This window comes from Camelina sativa, chromosome 7 (assembly GCF_030686135.1).
Source record: "Camelina sativa cultivar CO46 ecotype springtype chromosome 7, ASM3068613v1".
Classification (NCBI taxonomy): Eukaryota; Viridiplantae; Streptophyta; class Magnoliopsida; order Brassicales; family Brassicaceae; genus Camelina; species Camelina sativa.
In genome coordinates this window covers 3,558,834-3,585,164 of record NC_141886.1, presented here as the reverse complement: position 1 = coordinate 3,585,164, position 26,331 = coordinate 3,558,834, and the positions used below count along the sequence as shown (strand labels likewise).

The 26,331-nt window shown below is 36.9% G+C and overlaps 3 protein-coding genes and 3 pseudogenes across 3 annotated transcripts; 3 read left to right on the top strand and 3 right to left on the bottom strand.

The window, feature by feature from the left end:
* The first annotated feature begins 104 nt into the window (after positions 1 to 104).
* LOC104704268 (uncharacterized) lies at positions 105 to 1,169 on the top strand. The gene is made up of 2 exons (XM_087458275.1): positions 105 to 486; positions 556 to 1,169. Exons 1-2 carry the CDS (start codon positions 105 to 107, stop codon positions 1,167 to 1,169), a joined length of 996 nt encoding a protein of 331 aa, XP_087314401.1.
* A 745-nt stretch (positions 1,170 to 1,914) lies between these two features.
* LOC104704265 (receptor like protein 22-like) lies at positions 1,915 to 9,103 on the bottom strand (annotated as a pseudogene).
* A 4,238-nt stretch (positions 9,104 to 13,341) lies between these two features.
* LOC147940797 (uncharacterized) lies at positions 13,342 to 15,988 on the bottom strand (annotated as a pseudogene).
* A 3,057-nt stretch (positions 15,989 to 19,045) lies between these two features.
* On the top strand, positions 19,046 to 20,161 carry LOC104704263 (uncharacterized). The gene has a single exon (XM_010420381.2). The coding sequence runs from the start codon at positions 19,046 to 19,048 to the stop codon at positions 20,159 to 20,161; it is 1,116 nt and encodes a 371-aa protein (XP_010418683.2).
* Positions 20,162 to 20,861: 700 nt separating this feature from the next.
* Positions 20,862 to 22,684, top strand: LOC104700190 (vesicle-associated membrane protein 725). The gene is made up of 5 exons (XM_010415664.3): positions 20,862 to 21,184; positions 21,451 to 21,592; positions 21,686 to 21,806; positions 21,967 to 22,029; positions 22,138 to 22,684. Exons 1-5 carry the CDS (start codon positions 20,995 to 20,997, stop codon positions 22,282 to 22,284), a joined length of 663 nt encoding a protein of 220 aa, XP_010413966.2. The 5' UTR covers positions 20,862 to 20,994; the 3' UTR covers positions 22,285 to 22,684.
* Positions 22,685 to 22,807: 123 nt separating this feature from the next.
* On the bottom strand, positions 22,808 to 25,721 carry LOC104704261 (receptor like protein 23 pseudogene; annotated as a pseudogene).
* Positions 25,722 to 26,331: the final 610 nt, after the last annotated feature.

The following is a 26,331-nucleotide window of genomic DNA, read 5'->3' as shown; positions in this document are numbered from 1 at the left end:
AAACCTGATTTGGTCATGCTTAGTTTGATCGATATATTTATTTCCACTATTCCTCATAATCTCTTCATATTTCGATTCAACCTACACTGAAACCCTAGCCACTCATGACGATCAAGAACGAAGAAAGGATGAGAGTAAGTATTGTCGAGGAGAGATCTGATTTACGTGACTTGACTGCTGATGCAATGAAGGCTACGTACAATACACGGAAACCAGGCGGAGTCGAAAGGTGCACCGATTTGTTGAAGCACTTGAAGTCTCTATCTCTTTCCGTGAAGGATATGGAACATTCTGAATCAATAGCTAAGCTGGAGGCTTTGAGAAGTCATAGGAACCCTAAGATCCGTAAGGAAGCTCAAGTTTTGTTTCATTCGTGGTTGAAGACAATCTACACCCAAGGAAGCGACAACTCTTTCCAAGCTACTCTTACCAAGGCTCGTCTAGAGAGAAAGAAGCCTGTTCTCACAAGGTGTTCGGAGTTGAAGAAGACGGAAGACGAGAGTTCTCAGACTCTTGAAGCGGTAGAGATTAAGAAAACGATCAAACTCTCGGAGTTGAATAAAGAAGATCAGAGATCACTGACTCGTGAAACAGAGAAGATTAAGAAAGAAGCAAGGAACGATGTTTTGGTGCTGAAACAGAAAGAGGATCATAAATCTGAGACTTGGGACGAGAAATATTTTAAGAAAGATACAAAGAGTGATCTAAAGCAGCTTAACATGAAGAGAAGACGTGTCGCTTTGGAGGATGGTAAGACGAAGAAGCCACATGAAGATATTGCCTACGTACCAAGTTCGGGTTCATTGACAAAGAAGACTACAACAGAAAAGGAGCTGAAGAACAAGAAAGTGGATGAGATGGTGAAGCTGTTCGAAGCAGCAAAGAAAGCTGCTGATGTGGCCAACACTAAGGGCATTCTCTCGGGTAAACTAGAGGCCTCTCGCTGCATTGATGCACTCTCGCTACTTATGAAAATCAACATTTCTCCAAAAACTACTGAGCCAAGGAGGATGATGGAAAAGCTTGAGGGACTTACAAAGCATAAAGACCGCAAAATTTGCCATGTTGCATCAGCCCTTCTTCACCTGTGGAGACAGAGGATCAGAGAACAAGACCGTAAAAAGTCTGTGACCAAGACGTTTCCTAACAACTCCCGTGAAGCTTGTTAGATAGCTGCGGTAAAGGCTTCATCAGAGAATCTACAAAGATGTGAAGATCACGGCTTGAACAAAAGAAAAGTCTCTGGTAGTCTGGTAGATTCTAAAGGTTATGAAACATAGTATAAAACATATAAGTGTGCGGAACAGATGATATCATTTGTATGCGTAGTTGAGTTTTAAACAAGCTATATATATTATTGGATTTCCGAGATGTTTTTCATCATCCTGGCGAGATGTAAGGTTCCACGTTGGGATCTGAATTCGTTAAATTTTCTGCTTCTTTTAATTTTCTATGCTTTGTTTTTTTGTTACAGAAGTCAAAAACCAATAGTGTCTCCAAAACAAAACATTGACAGATAGATACTCACAGTTCGGATTGGATAACATACGAGAAGGTATTAAAAAAAGTAAAAAACATCAGGTTCCTATTCTTATAAGAATTTGATTATAATGTGATTAAATTGATTTGAACAAACCTAATACGAGAGTCGGTTTAATGCCTATTTGTTATCCTTACAATTTTGTAGAAAACCCTAAACACTAAGGGTTAATTTTGTTTCCATTATTCAAAAAAATTCACATGTTTTCGTCTGTTGGTAAATAAGATCCCACAATTTATTTTGTTTCTTATGTTTCCATAATAATGTGGAAGTAATTTAGTAGTTTCGGCTCCTCTATTAACAGAAACAGAGTTTATAGTAAGTAGTGACACACAACATGCCATAATCATGATTTTCATTAACTTAAGACGCATTCACAGATCAAACTACACACAAAAAAAGTACATAAAAAGAAACAAATCAATACTACAGGTGTCTGATGCCTCTGACCATCATTCTTGATGAACCACCAAGGCTTGTACAAAGCAACAACATGTCCAATCCAAACAACACTCCTGGCCCATACCCTATTGCTGCTGCTCTCCACTCCAATATTCCTTCTTCTTCTTCTTCTTTGGGCTCATGTGTGGATGGTGCGTCTTCCCTTAAACAGTTTTCTTCAAGAGGAAGACCACATAACCCTCGATTCCCTTCAAATGAGGATTTAGGCTGCCCTATGATTTGTGTCCCTTGTGGTATTCTACCAGTGAGCTGATTATTAGACACATCTATGTACGCCAAATGCGATAGTCTCCCGAGTTCTTGTGGAATCTCCCCTGAGAGATTGTTCCCTGACAGGTCTAATGACTCGAGCTCAGTCACATTGGCGAAAGTCATAGGGATATGTCCTGTGAATGAGTTGTCTGATAAGTTGAGAGCAATCAATGTTTTCAAAAGACCAATAGATTCTGGAATCTCTCCTTCGAGTTTGTTTCCAGAGAAATCAATGGCAGAGTAGAAAGTAAGAACTTTCCCTTGCTCCATGTATAGACCTTTGTATTACAAATCCAACTTATCATCATAGCCAAACCGATCATACGAATAAACTCCCATATATAGCCTTTTTTCATCTTTCATCTTTGCGGATTGTTGCACTCCAGTTTGCAAAGTAATTTATTGGTAAGGTTCCGGTAAATCTGTTATGCGATATTTCGAGTATCTGGAGCTTGGGAAATGCAAGAGGACCTTGCACATCAGGTGGAGATATAGGACCACAAAATCTGTTTGAATGGAGAATAAGAACTTTCAAATTTGGCAATGCCTTGAGCGATAAGGGAAACAAGTCATTGATTCTGTTATGATTCACACTTAAAAATCTTATGAGAGAGCAGTTTAAGAGCGATCTTGGAAGCTTTCCGGTTAGCCTATTGTATCCAACGTCAAATGTCTGTGTCAAAGCACCACTATAGAACTCGTCTGGAATGTTTCCTTCCAACTTGTTTTTCCGGAGATTCACTATGGTAAAATTACCCATACATGGAGGGATTGAGCCAGTGAAGTTGTTGTAGGATAGATCAAGAAGAGCGAGAGCGGTTCGGTTACAGACAGAGAGAGGTATCTCTCCTGTGAAACTATTGTTCCAAGCAGCCAAGTTGATGATGGATACTGGTGGATTAGGGAATGAACATTTGAAAGAGTTTGAAGCAATATCTAATATTTGTACGGATGAATTGGCTAAAACATGATCCAGCAAACCTTTGAATCCAGTGAATGAATTGTTGTGAAGATCCAGAGAGGCTAAAAGAGGAAGACTCCATAACCAATCAGGAATTTCTCCTTTGATTCTGTTGTTTGAAAGATCTAAAAACGATAACTTCTTTAAGGACTTCAAGAATCTGGGGAATTCACTGATGTTGCATCCGGACAAGATCAAGATCTCCATGTCCTTTGGAACTCCGATGCCTGACTTCACACTCCATGGTGTTAAACTGGTTCTGGAAAGATGAAGGTATGACAAAGATCGGAGAGAAGAGAAGAGTGTTAAGTCAACCGGATGGCTTATGTTTAAGGAAGAGAGGCTGAGATATTGGAGATTAACCAACTTTAAAATAGGATCTATGATCTCTGCTTCAAAATGGTTATTCCCAAGTAGTAAAATCTCGAGTTTAGACGAAGAAATATTAGTGATTTCAAATGAGCCAATGAGATAATTGTCACTCAAATCAAGAAAAGACAAGAAAGGCATGGTGATGAGAGAAGTATAGAACAAAGGTTTGTAAAGAACACAAGAATTAAAAGCACAACTTACTTTTATTTAGCTTAAGAAAATCTCTCAAAACTTAAGCTCTCTATCTCTCTTTTCTCAAAACCTCATAAGTTATGTCACATCTCAACATATCCTTATATATAACTCTGCTATTCCTAATCCTAGTAGGAACTACTAGTATTTAGATATCTCCAAAATACTTTGATCCTTATCTCTTTGCAAACTCAACTATTCTAGGATTAGGAATTATCTTCTAACTCAAGGTTTCTTCAAGCTTATCCCAACGATCTCGTCCTTAAGCTTGAAGGCTGTCTTTGTCAGGTCTTGAACTCCCATGAGACTTCTCATTTCTCTGAACTTGTTTTTGTCTAAAGCTTTAGTAAGAATGTCAGCTCTTTGCTCATTTCCTGGAACATGTTCTACTTCAATCTGGCCATTCTCAACTCTTTCTCTTATGAAGTGATAGCGTCTGTGTATGTGCTTACTCCTTCCATGAAAGATTGGGTTCTTTGTAAGAGCAATTGCCGATTGATTATCAATCCGTATGATAAATTTTTCCTCTGCAGCTCCAGTGATCTCAACCAGTAAATCTTGTAACCAAACAGCTTGCTTCGCCGCCTCTGTCCCAGCCATGAATTCTGCTTCGCATGAAGACAATGTCACAACATCCTGTTTCTGTGAGCACCAAGTGATAGGACTATCACCAAGGTAAAAGATGTGTCCTGAGGTGTTCCTTCTATCGTCTTCATCAACGTTATGGCTACTGTCCCTGTAACCTATTAGCCGAGGCACCTTCTTCCTTCCATAAGATAGACCGAGAATGATGGTTCCCCTAAGATACCTTAAGCATTGCTTCATGGCTGCTCCATGCGACTCCCTAGGACTTTGCATTTAGCGACTGATAATCCCTACACAATACGAAAGGTCCGGTCTAGTATGCAATAGATACCTTTGACATCCAACATTCTTTCTATAAGTCGTTGCATTGATCTCCTTTTCCTTCTCTGCTTTAGACAACTTCAACTCAGGTTCCATAGGTATAAGAACAGAATTGCATTGTGACATTCCTGTTTCCTCCAAAATCTTGTGAGCATATCGGGCTTGACTCAAGGTAATACCATCTTGGTGTTGATTTACTTGCATCCCGAGATAGTATGTCAACCTCCCAAGATCACTCATTTCAAATTTAGAAGCCATCTCCTCCTTAAATTTGTTAACCACAACCAGACTTGTTCCTGTTACAAATAAGTCATCCACATAGACACCTATGATAAGTAAATCAATTCCAATGTTCTTCCGATACACCGAAGGTTCCTTCGAACACTTCAAGAACTGTAATTCCTGTAAAATCTGATTTAACTTATTGTTCCAGGCTCTAGGTGCCTGTCTTAACCCTTCAGTGCCTTTTTTCTCAAAGCCCTCTGGTTGAGAAACATACACAGTTTCCTTAATCTCACCATGAAGGAAGGTTGTCTTGACATCGAGATGATGTATCTCCCAACCATGTGATGCAGCAAGATCAATAAGCAGTCTTATGGTTTCGATTCTAGCAACAGGAGCAAAAACTTCTTCAAAATCCACACCATATTTCTGCACATACCCTTTAGTGACAAGTCGAGCTTTGTATTTGTTGATACTACCATCACAATTCCTTTTCAACTTGAACACCCACTTTAAACCAATTGGTTTTGCTTCAAAGGGTAAATCAACCAGCTCCCATGTTTTAAATTTCTCAATCGAACATATCTCTTCTTCACAAGCTCGTGTCTACTCCTTAGACAATATTGCTTCTTCAAAATTCCTAGGTTCATTACTAAGACGCAGTAACAGGAACTCACCTTCTTCCTCTGCAAGCAAGACATAGTCCTCCAAGTACTTTGGTTTAATGCTTGGTCGTGTTGATCTTCGTAGTACAGGTTCTGTCGAAGTATCTGCTAAATCTGCAGGCAATCTTTCAGTCTCGTGTGACTCTTGCTCTGTTTTCTTCTCGTAAGTCATTCTTTCTCTGTTCTCGGAATGTTCAACATTATCAGTCTCGCTCCTAGAATCTTCATCAATGTTCACAACTGCAGTCTCATCTTCTTTATATTCTCGAAGTCCGTGATTTCCAAAAATACCAAAAACAATCTTAAAACTCTCATCGTTTTCCTCTCTAGACACGCTTTTAGTCCAGTTCCATCCTCTTGTTTCGTCGACCACTATGTCTCGACTTACTATGATTCATTTTGTCTAAGGTGCCAACAAGCGATACGCCTTAGAACCAGGTTCGGTTCCTAGGTGAACAAGCACTCTTGTTCGATCATCCAGTTTTCTTAAATTCGGTTTCTCCACCTTGGCATAAGCAATACACCCAAAAATCCTAATGTGTTCAACTGTAGGTTTCTTGTCACGAAACAATTCATAAGGTGTCATATCCTTCAAGGCCCGTGTTGCTACCCTGTTCAACAAATAGGTAGAGTGTCTAAGTGCTTCTCCCCAAAGATAGTTAGGCATGTGCATATGCTTCAAGATGCTTCTGGTCATCTCCATCAATGTCCGATTGCATCTCTCTACAACTTCGTTCTGTTGTGGACTGTAAGGTGCTATTAAATGTCTCTTTATGCCTGTTTTTTCATAAAATGAGTTAAACTCAGTAGACACAAACTCTCCTCCTCTATCCGTTCTAAATGTCTGTATTTATTCAACAACATCCTTTTCAACCATAGCCTTGAACTTCTGGAATTTGTGAAATGCTTCTCCTTTTTCTTTTAGTAGCATCATCCACATGTAACGGGAGAATTCGTCAATGATCACAAAAACATACCTGTTCCCAGCAGGTGTACTTGGTGTAATCAGGCCACAAAGGTCTCCATGTAGAAGTTCTAGTCTTTGTTTAGCTCGAAACGTAGTTTCCTGAGGAAATACATGTCTTGTTTGCTTCCCAAGTAGACACGAACTGCATATTTCCTTTCCAGCAGATAGTTTCGGTGCTCCTAAAACCAGTTCTTTCTCTAGCATTGAAGTTAAAGATGCATAATTGATATGTCCCAACCTCGCATGCCACTTACTTGGCTCACTTACATCCGCCAAAAATAAACTTGTATTGTCTTGCAGTCCCATCTGAACCTTGTACAATCGGTTCTTAGACTTCTCTGTTTTTACAGGCAAATTTCCGTCTTCATCTCTCATAGTCAGGTAATTTTCTCTCAACCGAATGTCACACCCTGCTTCAGTGGCCTGACCTAGACTTATAATATTGCTCTTAAGATCAGGAATGAAATAGACATCTTTCATAATTCGTGATTTTCCGTTTTGATCAATAAAAGCAATTGTTCCTTTTCCTTGGATATCAATCCTCGAACCATCACCGAAGCAAACTTTTCCATTTAAAGAGCTGTCCAGCTTGTTGAAATACCTTCTATCCCCAGTCATATGGTTACTGGTTCCGTTGTCAAGATACCATATGTTATCTTTCCCTGAATTTGTCTCAATCTTACTTGATATGCGATCCTTCTCATACTTAGTTGGTATACAGTCTTTCTCATTAAGGTAGACCACTTCATGCATCAAGAGCTCAATCTGCATCCTCTGTATCTTTGTTGTTACTTTCCTCTGTTTCCTGCAGCTTGAGCAGTCGATCTGGACAATGTGAGGCGAAGTGGCCAGTTTGATCACATCGAAAACATGTAACTTGAGACATATTTCTTCCACCGTAGCGTCCTCTTCCTCGTCCTCTATTGAATGATCTTCCACCTCTACCTCTTCCTCTAAAACCTCCGGATTCATTATTATAATCTCGGTATTGTTGACTAGTTTCTCTTCCTCTAAAACCTCCAGATTTGTTATTGTAATCTCGGTACTGTTGGCTAGTCTGTGACTCTGTGTACATCAGTTTTCCTTGCTCCTCTTGAATCTCCTCTTCCTCACGGATACGTTCCTCATAAGCTTTCAGTCTGCCAACGATATCTTCAAAACTGATGGTGTTCAAATCTCGAACTGGTTCTAGAGAAGCAACTATCTGAATAAATTTCTTTCGGGGAAGACTACTAAGAAATTTCTTGACTATCTTCGACTCTTCTATGTTAGCTCCTAGGGCTGCTGACTTTGATGAAATCGTAGCTAACTTTCCCGAAAAATCATCAATGTTTTCAGATTCTTTCATCTTCAGTTTTTCAAATTCTGCCATCAAAGTTTAAAGTCTAGCTTCCCCAACTCTTTCAGCTCCAACGTTTCTCGACCGAATTGAATCCCACATCTTCTTAGCTGTATCTAGTTCTCCAACCTGTAGTGTTAAGCTTTCAGGTATTGATTGAAACAAAAGAGCCATGGCTATATCGTTTTGCTCTGGATCAATTTGTTCAGTTTCAGGTTCGATGACATCCCAGACTTTGTGTACTCGGAGAGCAATTCTCATATTCATTGCCCAAACAGTGTAGTTAGTCGACATTAGCATTGGACAAACAATAGAGGGAGATCCTCCTCCTTCCTTAGGTCGTGGTGTAGCTACGATAATCTCTGACATGATTTCTTGCCCAAAGATTCAGGCTCTGATACCAAATATAGAACAAAGGTTTGTAAAGAACACAAGAATTAAAAGAACAACTCACTTTTATTTAGCTTAAGAAAATCTCTCAAAACTTAAGTTCTCTATCTCTCTTTTCTCAAAACCTCATAAATATGTCACATCTCAACATATCCTTATATATAACTCTGTTATTCCTAATCCTAGTAGGAACTACTAGTATTTAGATATCTCCTAAATACTTTGATCCTTATCTCTTTGCAAACCCAACTATTCTAGGATTAGGAATTATCTTCTAACTCAAGGTTTCTTCAAGCTTATCCCAACAAGAAGAAGGTATGGTTCGAGAGAATTGATTAAAAGAAAGATCTAGCTTGGTTAGATTCTGTACGAATGGTGTTAAACTACCAGTGAGCTTGTTGTGGGAAAGTTGTAATTTAGATAATTTGGGTAGGTTACGTATTGAAGAAGGAACTTGGCCGGCAAAGCCATTAGAGGAGAGAAGCAAAACCTCGAGATTTTTGAGTTGACCAAACGCAGAGGACAAGGGAGAAGAATCGAAGTTGTTGAAAGAGAGGTTTAGGTGACGGAGATGACTCAACTCGAATAGGCTACTGTTTGGTCTCAGAGTTCCACGTAAACATCCACCCGGGAGTTCAAGAAACGTGACTGCACCAGTCGTGTTATCGCAAACCACACCGCTGAAGAAGTTGATGTCGTCGCTGCAGATGCTGGAGGACTGAAACTCGTTTTTGAAATGTTTAAGTATCTCGGTTTGGTCGGGACGACATCGAAGAGCAGCGACACAGTGGAGGATGGAAACGAGAGAGAATAATCCCCAAAACGAGTTCGACATTTTGGATGGATAAGTACTGTGAAAATTTTAGGAAGCGCAATTGGAGCTTTTCTTTGCTTGTGAATCATCATCAGTCTCTTGTGGCCTTGTTTATATAGTCACACAAGTTGTAAACTATGACGGCTTTCACGTGACTTGACTGTATGAAACTCACAAAACTCATCAAATTATCTTCATATAAATTACAAATATCTATATATAATAGCAAACCCATTTTTGAGGGTGAACTTTAATCTAACGAATGAGATTGTTTATATTATCTCATCTAACGGTTTAGAATTATTAATGATCCCACCAGTTGCAAGTTTTTTTTCTAATAATAGTGTTTCTTCGTCGTACCTCCATCTTTTAAAAATCGCACCTATTAATTTTTACACATTTTTGTTTCACATCTCTATGTTTTCACACCTCTTTGTTTTTTTTTATATATATATATATAGATTTTTATGGACTTTGAAAATAGTTTTTGTTCTTTGAGTATTATTACTGATCTTACCATTTGTTAATGATCTCAAAAGTTGCAAAGTTTCATTCCAACAATTGTGTTTCTTCGTTGCACCCCCAACTTTCTATGTTGGTACCCGTTAGTTTTCATACTCTTATGTTTTACACCTCTTTGTTTATATAAAGTTGCAATGTTTTGATCCAACAATTGTGTTTCTATATATAATAACAAACCCATTTTTGGGGGTCAACTTTAATCTAACGGATGAGATTGTTTCTATTATCTCATCTAACGGTTTAGAATTATTAATGATCCCAACAGTTGCAAATTTTTTTTTCCAATAATCGTGTTTCTTCGTCGTACCTCCATCTTTTAAAAATCGCACCTATTAATTTTTACACCTCTTTGTTTTTATATATATACAGATTTTTATGGACTTTGAAAATAGTTTTTGTTCTTTGAGTATTATTAATGATCTCACCATTTGTTAATGATCTCAAAAGTTGCAAAGTTTCATTCCAACAATTGTGTTTCTTTGTTGCACCCCCAACTTTCCATGTTGGCACCCGTTAGTTTTCACACCCTTATGTTTTACACCTCTTTGTTTATATAAAGTTGCAATGTGTTGATCCAACAATTGTGTTTCTATATATAATAGCAAACCCATTTTTGGGGGTCAACTTTAATCTAACGGATGATATTATTTCTATTATCTCATCTAACGGTTTATAATTATTAATGATCCCAACAGTTGCAAATTTTTTTTCCAATAATCGTGTTTCTTCGTCGTACCTCCATCTTTTAAAAATCGCACCTATTAATTTTTAATCTTTTTGTTTCACACCTCTATGTTTTCACACCTCTTTGTTTTTATATATATACAGATTTTTATGGACTTTGAAAATAGTTTTTTTTCTTTGAGTATTATTAATGATCTCACCATTTGTTAATGATCTCAAAAGTTGCAAAGTTTCATTCCAACAATTGTGTTTCTTCGTTGCACCCCCAGCTTTCCATGTTAGCACCTGTTAGTTTTCACACCCTTATGTTTTACACCTCTTTGTTTATATAAAGTTGAAATGTTTTGATCCAACAATTGTGTTTCTTCGTCATACCCCTAGCTTTCAATGGTTACACTTGTTAGTTTTTGCACATTTTTGTTTCACACCTTTTTGTTTCACACCTCTTTGTTTTCACACTCTTTGTTTTTATATATAGATACAGATTTTTATGGACTTTTAAAAGAGTTTTTGTTCTTTGAGTATTATTAATAATCTCACCATTTGTTAATGATCTCAAATGTTGCAAAGTTTCGGTCCAACAATTGTGTTTCTTTGTTGCACCCCCAACTTTCTATGTTGGCACCCATTAGTCTTCACACCATTTTGTTTTACACCTCTTCGTTTATATAAATTTGCAATGTTTTGATCCAACAATTGTGTTTCTTCCTCGTACCTCTAGCTTTCAGTGGTTGCACTTGTTAGTTTTCACACCTTTTTGTTTCATACCTCTTTTTTTCACACCTTTTTGTTTTTATATACAGATTTTTATGGATTTTGAAAAGAATTTCTGCTCTTTAAGTATTATTAATGATCTCACCCTTTGTTAATGATCTCAAAAGTTGCAAAGACTCGATCAAAAAATTTGTGTTTCGTCATTGCACCCCCAACTTTCCATGTAGGCACCCGTTAGTTTTCACACCTTTTTGTTTTACACTTTTTTGTTTATATAAAGTTACAATGTTTTGATCCAACAATTGTGTTTCTTCGTCGTACCCCTTGATTTCAATGTTTGCACTTGTTAGTCTTTGCACCTTTTGTTTCACACTTTTTTGTTTCACACGTCTTTATTTTCATATTTTTGCATCTATTCGTCGTATCCCCATCTTTTAAAAATCGCACCTATTAATTTTTGTACCTTTATTCACACTTCTATGTTTTTTCGTCGTACTCCCAGCTTTCAATGTTCACAGTTGTTAGTTTTCGCACATTTTGTTTCACACCTCTTTGTTTAAATATATATAAATATATATTTATGGACATTGAATTTGTTCTTTGAGTATTGTTTAACACCTCCAAATTTAAAAATTCCGAGTATTATTTTCTTTCAATTTATTAATCAACATTGATTCACTCATCTTTGTTAAAAAATTTGTATTGTTGTATTTATTGATTCATTCATCTAACTTTTGTTTGGTGTCGTTTTCCATCTAACATGTATTGATCATCTCTTCAAATAATAATTTAGGTAATTAATTGTGGTTTCTAATTTTCATAGATTTATCTTTTAGTCAATTTGGTTGATTGCAGCTATGAGTTCTTTCTCCCTGATTCTCTTATTATTTTTTATAAATTTTGATAGAATAATGATTTAAATTTTATTTTATTTGAATATTTTTCAAAATTGATTGTCTGAATCAACCTAGATTTATATATCTTTAACATAATCCTCTTATTGTCACTGAACTGATTTTTCATTTTTATATATACAACAAATATTTTATTTAACTAATTTGATTAATTCATTTTAATAATTATTTATGACTTTTATATTATACAGTTAAAACATTACCATAAAATTTTCACTCGAAATGTAAAATTAACAATGTTAGTTATTTAAAATTTTTACTTTCTCGTGCGGTAATACACGGACGGGCATCCTAGTATATTATAATAACAATATGGCTTAAAACAACAAAATAATTATATATGGCTTATATTTTTTTTTACGCGGTGCCTTTAATTTTTATCTTTTTCTTTGATCTTTTGTTCAGATATAAGTGTAGACTCTCTTCCTGGTTAATGAAAAATTTAGTATAGCAGGAACGTTTTTAAGAAAAGTAACAAGAGGAATTGTGAGTTGTGTGGATAAGATTTAAAATTTTAGCTATTCATGTTCATGTGGACATTTAAATTGTTTACATACGTGTTTTTTTTTGTTTTTTTGAGTTATGAAAAATTTCACGTGGCTTGAGTTCTAGAAACTCTCAGAAATTTTTCACATATATATATATATATATATATATATATAATAGATTGCGTGACAGTTATTATACGTATATATTATACCACATATCATTAAAAAAATACGACTAATTACATTTCTTTCAATGTCATGGTTGGTGACGCCTCACTCTCAGCCGAGTTCCAGTTTTGGTCTTCCTTAAACTGAATCCACAGTCAACAATTGATTTGCATGTTTCTGGTCAACACATAATACGTACATCCCACGTAACTAGTTTTCATTGTTATTATTATTTAAAAATTAAACATAACTAGTTATTTTGTAGTTATTTAAAAATTTGCTTATTGTTAGCACACGAAAAACAGTTATTTTATTATTTTGATAGCGATTTTGTAAACGCTGTCTTTACTAGTGCTATCTTAGAGAAGGTACATACAATAACGCTTTTTACCTATGTTATTAATTGTCAATATATAATAGCGTCATAATATTGCTATAGTAATGTTATTAGTAGCGTCTTTTTTTTAGCTATAATGGAGTTAATAGTAGCAGAATATTTGTACTATGTTTTTATCAAGTGTAGCTATATATGTTTGCTATAATTTATTTTCTTATTGCAAAAAATTGACATTATAATTTAGTTTTATGTAGCTGTGATTTTTTGATATGCTCTATAATCGATATTTGTATATATATATATATATATATATTTATATATATACATATTATATAATGCTTTGCAAGAAATTAAATTTAGAAGAACTTGATTGTAGACTAAAAATACCATACATAAGATTCAAGTACAAGTCTGAAAACAACACTCATTGATCTAACCATTCAAGTACCAAGTCTCAACCAAACGATCAAGTATGAAAAAAATGAAAGTTATAGTGCTTCTTACTCCAACAGCTTGGATGATGATCACTTTGTCCGCTGGCCATGCTATGGTGGTACCTATTGCATCTTCCATACACTCAATATGAGAAGAAGGCCTCCAAACAGCAGCATCATTGACCTTTACTACGTCTACCCATACACGAAGTCCATCAGGGCCCAAAGGAACAAAGTGAACTGTTACGTCAGGATTGTTTGAAGACCATCTACCTTCAACAACCACCCTTCTATTTCTAGTAACATCCATCAACATGCACTTCTTATTTTCGTTGAAAACACCGTCTGTAGGACTGTTATGCTGCAATTTTTTCCCAAAAAGAAGTACTTAGTCACTGCTTTAAAACTATAAAAATTAACCTTAACTTATCTCTGTATAGAACTGATAGATATTACCTGAATTTGTTGAGTAGGAGACTCTGAAAAAGATTGTGAATCCTTCTGAGGTTTCTTCGAAGGAGCCGGGGGTGTTTCTACAGAATCTGGTTGAGAAGGAGACACTGAACGTGATGGTGTTTCACTGTTTAGTCCGCATAACATTACTCTATGCGCAGGCCATGCTATAAAAGACTTCAAACAGTCTTCAAGGATTGTCAGTTTAGAATTGGGCCTCCATAGAAATGTGTCAGGTTCATGCACAACACCTAGGAATATTTTAACAGCTTTTGGTCCAATAGGAACTCCATTAACCAATGCGTCCTTATTGTTGTTTTGCCACCGACCTTCTGTCACAACTTCTTCATCATTTGTTCCCCAATGTAGTAGTCTGTAGTAGTTGATAGATTCTGGGCTTGGACTCTAATAAACATACGCAGAGAAGAAGCTGATTATGGCTATCTGAAATGTAAAATTAATGGTAAACATATGAAAGAAACTCAAACCGTACCTTAGGATCAATGTCTTCTGGTATCGCGTCGTCTATAACAACAGTAAAATTATGAGGCCATGCATCATTGATCCAACTGCTTCCCCAATAGTATTCATCTTAACAACAGGTCTCCAAAGCCATGCATATGGAATGACAGTAGTTTGCAGCAACACCTTATAACACTTAGGCCCTGAACGAGTATCTATGACGTAGTCATCAGGATCAGATGACATGATCAGTCCCTCCGCAACTTTAGCATCACTACCAGACTAATCATGCAATAGACATTTGGGTTTTGCATTGTTGGTGATACTCTACAAAGCGATATGCATAGCAGTCAAAATTTAAAACCAGCAAACAGAATATATTTGGTATGAGCAAATTTCAAGTACTTACTCTTTGAGCAGAGTTTTCACCTACTTCAGCTTCAATTGTTTTCTGTGAAATAAAGCAAAACCAAAACCAGAAATAGAATTCCCTGTTAATATATTATCAATACCAATTGACTATTAAAATAATTACATAAATTAGTAATCCTGGCTATCATACCTCGTTATTCATTTTAGCAATTTGTTCTTGCAAAACCTTTACTTGATTCTCTAAGTTGACTTGGTTTTGTTGCATATCAGCCAGGTGTTTGCTCTTGACTTGGAAACAAGCCAATTTAGTCATACTCATCCCTCTACCCATTGCCCGCAGTCGTCCTGGTTGATTAGGACCTAAAACCTGTGATAGGATATCTTCTTTTGGGTTTGTTGATGTTGATGAGTGACTCCCAGAAGCAGCAAGCTCATTTGCCTTTCTCTGAATATATGACAGACTCTATTAGAGAAAAAGAACAAAGAGAAACCATTACGCACAGAGATGGTTATATACTTACAATCGTTTCAGCAGCTCTTGTATTAACGGGTGTGCCATATTTTTTGGTGCGTGACTTGACCCAAACTTTTGCTCTTGTGATTGTAGATGGATCTTTGCTTTCTTTTTTCTAAGCAACAAGATTAAACAGACATTTATCGTACCATTACCTATCAAAATTTAAATCTGACGTAATAATGTATTTTACTTACCATATCTTCTGCCAATCTAGCCATTCCTTTCCGACTAGTGGTGTGAGAATATGCTTGCGTCTTCTCTCCTTGTATTGATCACTGACAGTCTAGAAAGAAAAAAAGTTAGTAAATTAAAGATTGAATAAGATATTGTTGAAGTGTTTACCTGGAATTCTTGACTTGTTTTAATTTTGATATAGTTGCGCCATTCTCCAATAGGAACATTACTAGGTCGCAGCTTCATCCTACCAATATTGTTATTCGCATCTCTGACTTTTCGTACCAAGCTTGATTTGTATGATCTCCACAAGCATCCCATATGCTTCAGAACATATACCTTTTCATACTCTCCATCAAGGTCAAACCTTGCCTGCATTCACAAATTTATAGAAGATAATTAAATGTAATAAAATTTGTATCGACTATATGTAGAAATATGATGAAAATTTCACCTGGACAGATTTCCAGAAAACTGTTTTGCGCTCATCACCAATTTTCCTCCAGTCAGCAATAGTGATAGGAACATGTTCCCGCACCAACGAGCCTAGGTACGATGACAACTTCACAGACCCTGGTCCACATGGTTCTCCGAGATCATTGAATTCAACAGTTATTCTACTATTTGGATCCTTGGCGATGTCTTTCATCTTTGTTGGTCCTTGACGTCTTTTAGGCTGTTGCACCGAAGGACTTGCAGGGTTATTACGATGAGACTCTCTCTCTGTTTCTTGTTCTGTAGGCACCTCATTTTGTGCAGGAACCACATTTTGTGCAGGCAACTCATTTTCTGCAGGCGTATGATCTTCTACAAGCACCAGTGCAGGTACCTCATCAACTGGTTGCAAAGTACATATAAATTCTGGCTCCTCATCACGGTTCATCTGTTTGCCTAACATCTTCTTTCGCTTACCATCTTAGTTCACCTAGAAAACTCAAAAAACAGTAATAACCAATAACTGTAAGTTAATGTACTGATCAGTTAGTGATTCAAGAGAGTGAAGCAAGTCTTAACATATCAATATATAATTCAAGAAGACATATTCGACAGCCTACTATCTAAAATTAAAAAGACATCAAACATATATTCCTTCACAATCACTCCGAGCATTCTGAGACTCATCCTCATGTACGTCTTCAATAACCATATCAATAGTGGATGGCAATGGTCCAACTTCTGGAAGTCCATCGTTTACAGCTTCCTCATTATATCTTCTGGAAGGACCTTTGCACACGTAGGGTATAAAGGAGTTTCAGCATCTGCTAGTTTTGCAAGGAACTCGTCCTCTTTCTTGTCATCGGCCTCACCCTCAACATCATCCACTAATTGACTCTTAGCAGCTAACTCTTCATCTAAGTATTCAGCAGCTCTGTATAACCCTAAAACCTCTTCATTCCACTGACTAACATTGTTTTCTACTGAAACCACTTCTCCATGATGATACCACTCCCTCTGTATCTTGTAAGCCTCATCCATTTCCTTACTTACTAGGTGATCTACTACTACACTGCCTAAATGTCGATCAACATTGTGACAGTCCGTACATGGGCATATTACCAACTGATCAGATCCTCCTATAGAATCAGTAACCTCTTTAACAAAATTTAAAGCACCAATCTCATAAGCAGGATCAGTCCTTCAGTACATGCCATTGAAACCAAAACAAACTAAATCAGACATGCACAAATTAACCACTTACCATTATAATTTATTTATGAAAAAGTAATTACCTACATAGATGAACCCATCTCTTCTCCACCATTTTATATGCTACCCTTATTGAGAACCGTCCATTCAGTAATTAAAACCAGCATGATTCAGGCAGAAACATAGTACATGTGCAATCCACAAAACAATCAAATTCACAATAAAATTTTGATTAACTAAACACAAAACTTATCAAGCTCTAAACGGGGACTAACCTATTGAAATTGGGTGAAATCCAGAAAGAAATTCCTCCAAACCGCGAGTACCAAAACCTGCAAATAAAGAACCCAAATTACTGACAAATCTCGATATAAGATAGATCTAAACTTCAAATCTCTAAATAAGACAGAACCCTAACTATGAAATCTCTAAATAAAACAGATCTAAACTTAAATCAGAAGAACCCTAATTGAGAAAATACTGAATCGAAAAATCTAATGAAGCAAACTGACTGAAATGCGATTTGTTGGCGGAGAAGACTGTTAACAGAGGAGCTTCGTCGGCGGATAAGAACCTACTGACAAAGGAGCTTTGTCGGTGAAGAAGATTGTGGAGATTATCCGGTGAACTGGGGTTAGATGGACCGTCGTCGACTCGTCGGCGGATAGCTCGATGAAGTGAGAGATGAAGTGAGACTAATGGTTTTTTTTTTATTCTAAGTTTTAAGTAAAATTTTATTAAGTTTCGCGGGTGGAGAGGGAAAAGAGTCACTTTTACTAAAATTTTACTAAGTCTTTGGCGAAAATACTTATTTTTGGTTCGCGCTTACATATTTTATGTTTAGCGTTTTAAAAGCGCCATTATAGAGCTCTATTTAAAAAAATTTATCAACAATAATATTTACGAAAACTGCGCTATAGTTTTCTGCTATTAATGTCCATATTTCTTGTAGTGATGATAAGAGTATATAACAAACGCCTCGTGTTTATTGTTTGAATTAGGTGAATAATCATTGAAGATAATTGATTATTACGTGAATGTCAAAGCAGGTGCACAAAAATTTGATGCACATATATATAAATGCATAACCTGAGTAATCTTCCAGAGAGTTGTATTTACAGCTAACTAGATCGAGATACAAAGAAAATAGTTACGTGAAGATTTTGAACATTAGTTTGAGCCTAATTTGAGGATATTTGAGAAAAGGCTAACTATGATTATTACTCCCCATATGAACTTTGATACACGTAAAAAATGAAGACCATTTATTATGTCATGATTGTTTAACTTTTTTTCCGTGTAAAAGAGAGGTCTATATTATGCATATTACCATTTTTATTTTCTGATAAAATGTTAAACTATTTAATATTTATTTACTTAACCATTTTTATAGAATTATAGTATTGATTTACCCTAACTATAATCTGCTAAATGCATCTGTTAAACAATTTTGATGATTACATATTAAAGATGACGTAACCCCTTCATGTCTTCTAGTTAAGAATATGACCAATACGTATACGTAGATATTTTACCACACAAAAATAAAATATATCGAATATCAAGTTTGTAGTTTTTTATTCATAGAGCAAGTGGATTAATTAATCTGATAACAGTTTTTTTAAAAAGTATTTGTTTACGTTGTAACATAAACGTCACATAAAATATTTTGATTTGAGTTTGTCCAAAAAAAGTTTATATTTTTATTTGAATGTCGCCCTCAGTTAAAATGTGTAGATATTGCAATGCCACACGTATTTTGTAGGAAAATAATACATTTTGTAAGAAAATAATTTATTCCTTGTACCTTTTTTTCCTTAAACGGAACCGACTCGCGTATTAGAAAGAAAAAAAAAGGTTGAAAAACTGGTATGGTTAATTAGGATTTTTCTTACATGTTTCCTTTTTTTTTGTTGGGTTTGTTACGGGTTTCATGTTATCCGATATATATGATTTGTCTTAAAAGAAAAAACTAAACCTGATTTGGTTAGGCCAAATTAGATATATATTCCCACTATTTGTCATAATCTCCTCCATATTTCGATTTCAACATACACTGAAACCCTAGCCACTCATGATGATCAAGAACGAAGAAAAGATGAGAGTAAGGATTGCCAAAGAGAGATCGGACTTACGTGACTTGAGTGCTGCTGCAATTAAGGCTACGTACAATACACGGAAGCCAGGCGAAGTCGAGCGATGCATCGATATGTTGAAGCACTTGAAGTCTCTGTCTCTTTCCGTGAAGGATATGGAACATTCTGAATCAATAGCTAAGCTGGAGGATTTGAGAAGTCATAGGAACCCTAAGATCCGGGAGGCAGCGCAAGCCTTGTTTCATTCGTGGTTAAAGACAATCTACACCCAAGGAAGCGACAACTCTTTCCAAGCTACTCTTACCAAGGCTCGTCTAGAGAGGAAGAAGCATGTTCTAATAAGGTGTTCAAAGTTGAAGAAGAGGGAAGAACGGAGATCTATGTCTCGTGAAGCCACCACCATCTCGCTGTTGAAGAATAAAAAAGACGAGAGTTATCAAACTCTTGAAGCGGTAGAGATTAAGAAAACGATCAAACTCTCGGAATTGAATAAGAAACAAGATCAGCGATCATTGACTCGTGAAACAGAGAAGATCAAGAAAGAAGCAAGGAACGACGTTTTGGTGCTGAAACAGAAAGAGGATCATAAATCTGAGACTTGGGAAGGGAAATTTTTTAAGAAAGATACAAAGAATGATCTAAAGCAGCTCAACCTAAAGAGAAGATGTGTCGCTTTGGAGGATGGTACGGTGAAGAAGCCACGTGAAGATATTTCCTACGTACCAAGTTCCGGTTCATTGACAAAGAAGACTACAACAGAAAAGGAGCTGAAGAACAAGAAAGTGGATGAGATGGTGAAGCTGTTCGAAGCAGCAAAGAAAGCTGCTGATGTGGCCAACGCTAAGGGCATTCTCTTGGGTAAACTAGAGGCCTCTCGCTGCATTGATGCACTCTCGCTAATTATGAAAATCAACATTTCTCCAAAAACTACTGAGCCAAGGAGGATGATGGAAAAGCTTGAGGGACTTACAAAGCATAAAGACCGCAAAATTTGCCATGTGGCATCAGCCCTTCTTCAACTTTGGAGACAGAGGATCAGAGATCAAGAGTCTGTGACCAAGACGACGTTTCCTACCAACTCCCGTAAAGTTCGTTAGAAGAATCTGCAAAGATATGAAGATCATAGCGGTTCAAAAGGTTGTGTGAAATCATTGTGTCAGGAAAAAAAAATGATATCATTTGTTTGCGTGGTTGAGTTTCAAACAAGTATATTAGTGGATACCGGAATGTTTTTCATCATCCCGACGAGATGTAGGGTTCCACGTTGGAACCTGAACTCGTAAAATTCTCCGTGTCTTTTACGTTTATTTGCTTTTGTTTTGTTACACTAACACAGTAACACACAAGTGATGGAGAGAGGAAGAAGTCAAGAACCAATGATGATGAATGTCTCCAAAACAAAACATTCACATATTACATATACACACAGTTCAGATTAAACCTCACACGAGGGTTACGTTGGTTTAATGATGCTTTAATGTTCTGAGATAGTAACTAGCGAAGCTCCTTCTTCCCGTGTACCTCAAATATTCTACGTTCATATTTAATATTTTCCCATGCACTAGCAAACAAAAAGTGTTTTAAAACTATTTGTAATGGGTAAAAAGAAAGCCCAAAGCATTTGGTACTTTTATGGAATTTGGTACTTTTATGGTATTTGTAATGGGTAAATTACTAAATTACTGCATTAACTAAAACGTAACGAAAAAAAAAATAGAAAAAATATTAATCGTCGTCCCGAGATCTCTCTCTTCCTTACATTTGGTTTCCCCTTCTATTTTGGATCTTTCTCACTTCGGTACACACAAAGCCAAACAAACAAAACTCTTCTCTCTCTCTTTCATCGACACAAATTCAAAACTCGAATTTGTGGTTGCGTTACGGGTTTTTTTTTTGTTCCCTTCGTCTTCGTTTGGGTCACAAAAAAGCAATGGGACAACAGAATTTGATATACAGCTTCGTGGCTCGTGGTACGGTGATCCTCGTTGAGTATACAGAATTCAAAGGGAATTTCACTTCCGTCGCTGCACAATGCCTTCAGAAGCTTCCTTCTTCCAACAACAAGTTTACATACAACTGCGATGGTCATACCTTCAATTACCTCGTCGTAAATGGCTTCAGTGAGTCTCTTCTTCGTCTCCCTCTCTTCACAGTACACACGTAACAATTTAGTTTCGGTTTCGCTCTTTTGGTAGGCGTACTTTGGATCTATTCGCGTGTTTAGAATTATATGATCGTTCTGCTTCGGTTAATGTTTTTTTAAAATTTGGATCTCTGTTTTTGGTGTTCTGATTTGGTTGAGCTTTTTATACATTATGATCAAATACTTTACTGATTTGTATTTTGTAATGGCGATATCTCATATTTGTCTTTATTTGTGGTGTAGCCTATTGTGTTGTTGCTGTTGAATCTGTTGGGAGGCAGATTCCAATGGCTTTCTTGGAGAGAGTCAAGGAGGATTTTAGCAAAAGATATGGTGGTGGTAAAGCTACCACTGCTAAAGCCAACAGCTTGAACAGAGAGTTTGGGTACTTTATAGCACTTTACCATCAGAATACGAAGAAAAAACTTCCTTGTGGATATGGTTTTTTTTTTTTTAACTAAGTTTGACGTACCTTCAGGTCTAAACTGAAGGAGCACATGCAGTACTGTGTGGATCATCCTGAAGAGATTAGCAAACTTGCCAAGGTTAAGGCTCAAGTGACTGAGGTGAAGGGTGTTATGATGGAGAACATTGAGAAGGTCAGATTTGTGTATCCATGACAATCTATCTCACGATTCTATACCATTAATTTCGATTATATTTTTGTCATATCTGGCTTGAACTTCCTCTGCCACTTAAGGTACAAGTGACACGCTTCCGCGAAACTCACTTAGCTTCATGTAATTCATTCATTTGCAGGTCCTTGACCGAGGTGAGAAAATTGAGCTTCTAGTTGACAAAACCGAGGACCTTCGTTCACAGGTCACTACTTACCATTCACTCAAATGTGTCTGATCCTTTTTCTTTTGATGAACATAAGCATGAAATGGCTGTCAAGTTCTAACGTTCTTATATTTCCAATTTCTACAGGCTCAAGATTTCAGAACGCAAGGAACGAAACTGAAAAGAAAGATGTGGTATGACAACATGAAGATTAAGCTCATTGTCTTTGGTATCATCATGGCCTTGGTTCTCATCATCATCCTCTCGGTTTGTCCTGGCTTCAAGTGTACCTAAATCTTAATTAAAAAGATTAAGAAGAATATATATGTTGCGAGATTACCAGCCCCATATTGCTCCGTTAAGCTGATTGGAACTTTTCCCGGTATATGCCCTTCCCTTTCGTTTTGTTAATGCAGTCTGTCTACATATCTTCATTTGATTTCGTTAGGAAAAAGAAATATTGTTACTCTGTAGTACTGCGAAATCATCCTTTAGGTTGAATGTTTGGAAAGAGATGTAAGCTGTTGGGGGTTTGCTTATATATAGAGTAGGTCTCTGTGCTCATGGTGATTTTTTTTCTTTTTTTTTTTTTTTTGTAATTGAGTTTTTTTGCTGTTTCCTTCAATCTTATTATTATTTTACTTTTGTTGATGCTAACAAAATGAATGGAACGATGATCTCTCTGTTACAATTATATTGTCTAATGTGTGAAAACAAACTATCACGGTATAAACCTTAATTAGATACTCATTTGCTTGCCTCTGCCGTTTTTCTCATGAGATAAACTTAGATGTACATGTTAATATGACAACTGAGATTTCAATACAAAACCATTCTTATTTCACAGAAAAACAAAAAAAAAGAAAGAAAACAAACATTAGATAAAGCTTACACAACAAACACAAGGAAATAGTTCAATACAAAACCAACAACCACTTGACATACATTGAGGGATCAAAGTCAAACTGAAACAGTCCTAACGGTTTATGCGCTTCTTTGGACCAATTATTTTTGCGAGCCACTCTGGCTTGTATGAGGCAATTAGTTGTGCTATTGCTAATCCAACCAACAATCCAGGTCCATATCCTATGGCCACTGCTTTCCAGCTCAACACGTGTTCCTCTTCCTCGTTTTCTTCTTTGGGCTGCTGTGTTGGTGGCGTATTACTCCCAAAGCAAGTCTCCTCCAAAGGAATACCACAAAGACCAGCATTCCCTTCAAAGGAAGATTTAGGTTGCCCAGTGATTTGTGTTCCTTGTGGTATTTCACCCTTGAGTTGGTTATGAGACACATTTATGTAGGCCAAAAACGAGAGGCTCGCGAGTCCATTAGGAATAGTCCCTGAGAGTTGGTTTCTTGACAAATCTAGTGACTCGATCTCCTTAAGATTGGCCACAGACAGAGGAATATGGCCTGTGAAAGCGTTGTTTGATAAGTTGAGTGCAATCAGTGCCTTCAAGAGACCAATATATTCAGGAATATGTCCTTCAAGTAGGTTTCCAGAAAGATCAATGGTGGTGTAGGAAGTGAGGACATTTGCTTGCTCCATGTGTAGACCTTTGTATTGCAAATCTATATGATCTATAATGCCAGAAGATCCGATTGACCCGTAAGGATCGGTCTCGTGTATCATATATAAACCCCCACCTTGATTCAACGTGAGTGATGATGCTTTCCAGTTCACAAAGTAATTTGGTGGCAAGCTTCCAGTAAACTTGTTATTAGTTATCTCAAATATCCGCAGCTCAGGAAATCCGAGTGGACCTTGATGAGGAGGAGATATAGGACCGTAGAATTTGTTTGAACGAAGGGTAAGGACACGCAAATTTGGTAAACCCTTGAGCCAAAAAGGAAACGTGTTTTGATTCCATTGTTGTCAACGCTTAGAAACCTTAGAGATGAACAATTGTGAAGAGATCTTGGAAGCTTCCCGGTTATTCGATTGAAGCCAACGTCGAGCGTCAATAGAGAGGTACCGACATAGAATGCGTCAGGAATACTTCCTTCCAAGCTATTCTTCCGGAGACACGCAATTGTCAAATTACTCAGACATTGTGGAATTGGGCCACTGAAGTTGTTGTAGGATAAGAAAAGAACATCGAGAGAGCTTCGGTTGCATATTGAAAGAGGTACCTTCCCTGTAAAGTTATTGTGAGCCACAGACAAGATATTGATAGAGAGTGGTGGATTCGGAAGTGGTCCTTCAAAACTGTTTAACTCCAAATCTAATGTCCGCACTGCTGAATTTAATAAAATTTCCGCCGAACCTTCGAAACCATTTAACGAGTTATTTACGGAAAACACTGCGCTAAGACGAGGAAGTCTCCATAACCACTCGGGTATTTTCCCTTTTATTCTATTGTTGTTTAAATTTATCAATTCCAACTTCTCAAGGGTTCTTAAGATGTTTGGGAACTTGTTGATGCCGCAGTGCTCCAAGGTCAAGTATTTCACGGTCAACATTATGTTTGAACCTGAACTTAAACTGGCTTGAGAGATTTTGTTTCCGGAAAGAACGAGGGATGCCAAAGACTTCAGAGGTGAGAACAAGCTTAAGTCAATCGGGTAGCTTGTGTTTAGGAAAGAAAGGTCTAGATATTCGAGGGTGATGAGCTTTGAGATAGGCTTTAATATTTGTTCTTCAAAATGGTTATTGGCAAGTTCGAGGGACACTAGCTTCGATGACGAAGAGGAATTGGGAAATTCAAAAGAACCGGTGAGATGGTTCTCATTCAATGTCAACATTGTTAAGGAAGGCATAGTGAGGAGAGAAGAAGGAATGGTTCCAGAGAAGTGATTATGAAAAAGTGCTAAAATGAAGAGCTCGGTTAGATTTTGTACAAGTGGGAAACTACCAGTGAGCATGTTTTGATCAAGCCACAAGTGTCTCAACAAAGTCAGGTTACTAAATGTGGGGGGAACTTGACCGAAGAAACTATTAGAGGAAAGAACAAAGACCTCTAATTTGTTGAGATTGCCAAATTCGGAAGAGAGTGAGGAACTGAAATTGTTGAAACAGAGATCAAGGTAACGGAGGTGGTGCAGCCCAAAGAGGCTACTGTTGGGATTCAGTATTCCAGAAAAATGATTATTGGAAAGGTCTAGACCTGTGAGCTTGCTTAGATTCCGCACAAGTGGGAAACTACCACTGAGCTCGTTTTGGTAAAGGTCTAACGAGGAAAGCATGCTGAGGTTACTAAATGAGGAAGGAACTTGGCCAAGAAAGCCGTTAGAGGAAAGAGATAAAACCTCTAATTTGTTGAGATTTCCAAACTCGGAAGGGATTGAAGCGGAGGTGAAGTGATTTTGAGAGAGATCAAGGTAACGAAGCTGATGAAACCCGAAGAGGCTACTGTTGGGCTTCAGAGTTCCATTGAGACAGTCCCTGAGTTGTAGCTTCGTGACCGCACCAGTTGAGTTGTCGCACCAGACTCCATTGAAGTCGTCACTGTGGTTGCAATGGCGGGTGTCAAACTCGTTCTTGAACTGCGTAAAAGCTTTGATCTGGTAGGGACGACAAGCAGCAAGACCAACAATCGGATCAGTGAATCTGGAGGGTATACTTAAGAAGCTTGAAGGAGAGACACAACAGAGTAAGAGTAGCGAAAGAAAAAGAAAACGCAGATGCAAAGCCGACATTGTCGTTATAAATTCCTTCTAAGAAGAATGATTTTGGTTTAAGAAAAGTGAGAGAGGAGTTTGGTATTTATAAATAGAGATATGTGGTTTTGCATAGGAGGCAGCACAACTTGACTTGGACGAAGTTACATCTGATTAGTGAAGTCTTTGTATTCGGGCTTGGAGAAGTCATGTAGTGAAGTCCATGATAGTTCAAATTTCTAACGTATAACTTGGGACTGGAATCATATACTCATATCAATTTGGAAATTCCCACATATGTACAAAATTACAGAAAGAAACTTAGCATAACGACAAACACATGTAATACGTTTGTAGATTGTGTAAGCAATCTCAAACAAGATAGATAATGCTCTTAAAGAGCTTATTGAAAGAGAAATCTAAAGTTGAAAATACAATAGCTCATTGGAGCTTTATTCAAATGTAAAGAATAAAGAGAGGAGAAGCTTTAGGTTGTCACCAAGAACAAAGAGATTGTAGATTAATACACTACAAGAAATATGAGCTTTTGTAGCAGACCTTTGTAGCACAAATTTACGAACTGCTACTAAAAGTACCAAAATCGGATGCCAAGTATTTCATAGCATTATATTAACGCTAGTATATATTTTCATTAAGCGGGAACATAAAAATCAGTATTATAGCCGGGAAGGTGTATTTTGGAGGCAAAATAATTGGGTTTTTTCCCCCAAACTAAAAAAA

Bases quoted from the DNA above. Each gene is read 5' to 3' on its own strand.
- LOC104704268 (XM_087458275.1), top strand. From the start codon at position 105: ATGACGATCAAGAACGAAGAAAGGATGAGAGTAAGTATTGTCGAGGAG. The intron at 487-555 runs AGACGGAAGACG...AACTCTCGGAGT, and splicing joins AAGGTGTTCGGAGTTGAAGA to TGAATAAAGAAGATCAGAGA.
- LOC104704263 (XM_010420381.2), top strand. From the start codon at position 19,046: ATGATCAAGAACGAAGAAAAGATGAGAGTAAGGATTGCCAAAGAGAGA.
- LOC104700190 (XM_010415664.3), top strand. From the start codon at position 20,995: ATGGGACAACAGAATTTGATATACAGCTTCGTGGCTCGTGGTACGGTG. The intron at 21,185-21,450 runs GTGAGTCTCTTC...TTTGTGGTGTAG, and splicing joins CCTCGTCGTAAATGGCTTCA to CCTATTGTGTTGTTGCTGTT. The intron at 22,030-22,137 runs GTCACTACTTAC...CAATTTCTACAG, and splicing joins CCGAGGACCTTCGTTCACAG to GCTCAAGATTTCAGAACGCA.